Source organism: Cyprinodon variegatus, unplaced genomic scaffold (assembly GCF_000732505.1).
Source record: "Cyprinodon variegatus isolate N-32 unplaced genomic scaffold, C_variegatus-1.0 Scaffold82, whole genome shotgun sequence".
NCBI classification, from domain to species: Eukaryota; Metazoa; Chordata; class Actinopteri; order Cyprinodontiformes; family Cyprinodontidae; genus Cyprinodon; species Cyprinodon variegatus.
Window position 1 is genome coordinate 1,201,158 of NW_015150535.1, and position 2,842 is coordinate 1,203,999.

Sequence of the window (2,842 nt, forward strand, 5' to 3'; positions counted from 1 at the left end):
CTGTAAAGTGTCTTGAGATTAAAGTGCTATATAAATGAACTGAATTGAATTGGATTGCATCACTAGCAGATATGCAAACAGGAGTAATACGTGAATACAGTTTTCAGTTATTATTATTTAAATAATTTATATTAAGTTTCATTGTCTTGCTGTCACTGTATCCATAGGGATGCCCTGGTGACCCTGGTCCTCCTGGATTAAAAGGCGATAAGGTAAGTAAGGCTTTGGTTGATGAACCAGATGTCTAAATTGTCGCATGAGGTGCATCAGTGATGCTAAACTGATTTAGTTTGACAATTTACTGCAACTCAGAATGGTGCAACTTTATACCATTTATAAATTCTATGATAATTAAGGATGATTAAATGAGGCATAAGTGATACACTGGAAAAACGATCTAGAAATGAGTAAAAAGTTCTGAAATTAAGTGTATTTACCCTTAATTTGAGTTGGTAAATGAGATGATTTGCCAATAGAATGACTATTTTTACGCTTAAAATAAGATATTTAGATAAAATGCACTTCAAATAAGACAGTATAAGTGAGTTTTCTTATTTTAAATGTAAATTGTCTTGTTCCATTGGCAAAATGTCTCTTTTACCTTCTCAATTCAAGAACAAATGCACTTATTTTAAGAAGCAATTACTTATCTAGATTTTTATTTTTTCCAGTGTACATTCCTCTCTTATTTAGAATTTAACATGAATTGCAGATCAGTAGCACAGTTCAGTACTAAAACAATCCAGTGCTTTACACAAATTAAGCAATACAATAGAAAAATAAAAGCAGAAAATTGCAAGTAAAGATGAAAACATGATAAAAGCAGGTCACAAAGCAATGCATCACACTGAAATACATCTGAGCTTTTTTATACATTTAAACATTTAAGTAATATGTTTTTTGCGGCCCCTGAGTGATTTCAACTTTACCATGTTGATCTACTTGCAAGAGGTATGGTGTCCTTAAGAGCTGGCTGCCACATTTGTGTAACTTCCCATTGGATGAAATAACCCTGCAGAACACCTATGAACAAAGTTACTGCTTATAACAACCTTTCCAATGTTCAAAAACTGATTTTTTTAAAAACATCTTCTAACATGAATATCATAAGTATTCAGCATTGTTATCAGTATGGCATTTAGATAAATATCAGCAGAGGATGCCATCACCAAACACTTTAAAACCCAACTTTGATTGGAATCACTATGGAGGGTTGCTATTTAAATATTTTTTTTGTGCTCTATAATTAAATATCTTTAATCTTTAATTTAATCTTGCTATAAATATGCTTTTATAACACAACAATAAATCTAAATCACAGCACTTTAGGTTTAAATGACCAAATATATTTCAATGTCTTCAGGGTGGAAAGGGTCCTAGAGGCCGACTGGGTAAAATGGGGGAGCCAGGACGCCCCGGACATCCAGGTTCACCAACATTTTATTTATGGAGGAACACTGCAGAGGAATGGGCCGCTTTTAAGGTAAAGAGTCTCCTAATTATTAAGCATGGAAATCAGTCGTAGTTAAATAATTTCTGTTGTCCTACTTTATTGTAAAATTTAAGAAAGCTTGATTGCTTTGACTGGATTAAGGAAAACTGTCAGATCTTGGATATTTAGTCAGAATAAAACTGTATGAACATTTTAAGCTGGCTGAAACAGGGCAATGCATGTAATGGAGTGTTTGTATTCCCCTAATATTTTAGTTATATATAATAAAGCATTAATAATGATACAAACTCTGCTTAGGAATGTTTCTATTCACTATCCAATAATAAATTCAAGGTAACTTTTGATTATCAATAAATACACACAAAATTCAAATATGGGATTAAATGCAGTTAATTTGAAGATGTATGTGAAGAGGTGCATTTATTTCTGTGGGGACTGGACTGTTGTGGTATATAGTCACAGCCATGAAGTTGCTTAAAAAACGAATCAAAAGTTGATACTATATCATCACTTTTTGTTATTACAAAACCATAAATAATAGTGAAGAGGTAAATTTTATAAGTACCCATTACTACTTTCTAAAATATATATTCAAAATGTATTGGAAACAGACAGTAATTTAGTGAAATGTAACATTCTTGCATTTGAAGCGCAAAATAAGCCTAGACATTTTTTCATTGTAAGAAAACTTTTTTTAGTTCTATGATTATGATATAATTTTAGGCATTTCTCTTGGTTTTGTGTTTTTTGGTTGTCAGGTGAAGTTTGTGCAAATTAACATTGTGATGGTTTATTCTTACTTACAGCAGACATGTCATTTGAAAATACTGCGCTTAGTATGATTCAATGAGATAACCTTTGAGGCCTGTGCCTTCTCAAAAACAGACATTTTTTTCCTCTTCTTGAGGGGAAAATAACATCAAACAACATCATTAGATATCATGTCTCTAATCGGGAGGGTTTTATCTGTCCCCTTAGCAGTGCTGCATACATGTTAGCTTATTTGTTGACGATCGACAATAAACATTTTCTGACAAATATTTTTGTTTTGTTTTGCAGAGAAAGAGCCGGCATTTTATTTTATCTTCTGTAATGAACGTGTTCCGTTTCCGTCATGTTCGGATTTAATCTTCTGACCCACATGCAGAATCAACTGAGTTAAGATTGGAAAAAGGGTTTATTGACCAAACAAAAACAGACAGTATGAATTCCTTCTGGAGTGTGAGGTGGTTCCGTGAGCTGTGGCGTCTGGAATGATAGGAGAATTAGTTGTGGCCAGTAACCGTAGATGGGGAATTAGAAGAATCATATACATCACAATCGAAAAAAACATAAAGAATACATTTTAATACATGTTATTAAACGATAACATCACTATATATATATATA

General features: G+C 32.5%; 1 protein-coding gene across 1 annotated transcript in view; it reads left to right on the forward strand.

Moving 5' to 3' along the window:
* Positions 1-2,842, forward strand: part of col27a1 (collagen, type XXVII, alpha 1) — a 108,954-nt gene that overhangs the window by 83,978 nt on the left and 22,134 nt on the right. Inside the window, exons 7-8 of the mRNA XM_015373179.1 lie at positions 168-212; positions 1,364-1,483. Of these exons, the coding sequence (XP_015228665.1) occupies positions 168-212; positions 1,364-1,483 (165 nt within the window). The remainder of the gene's footprint in view (positions 1-167; positions 213-1,363; positions 1,484-2,842) is intronic.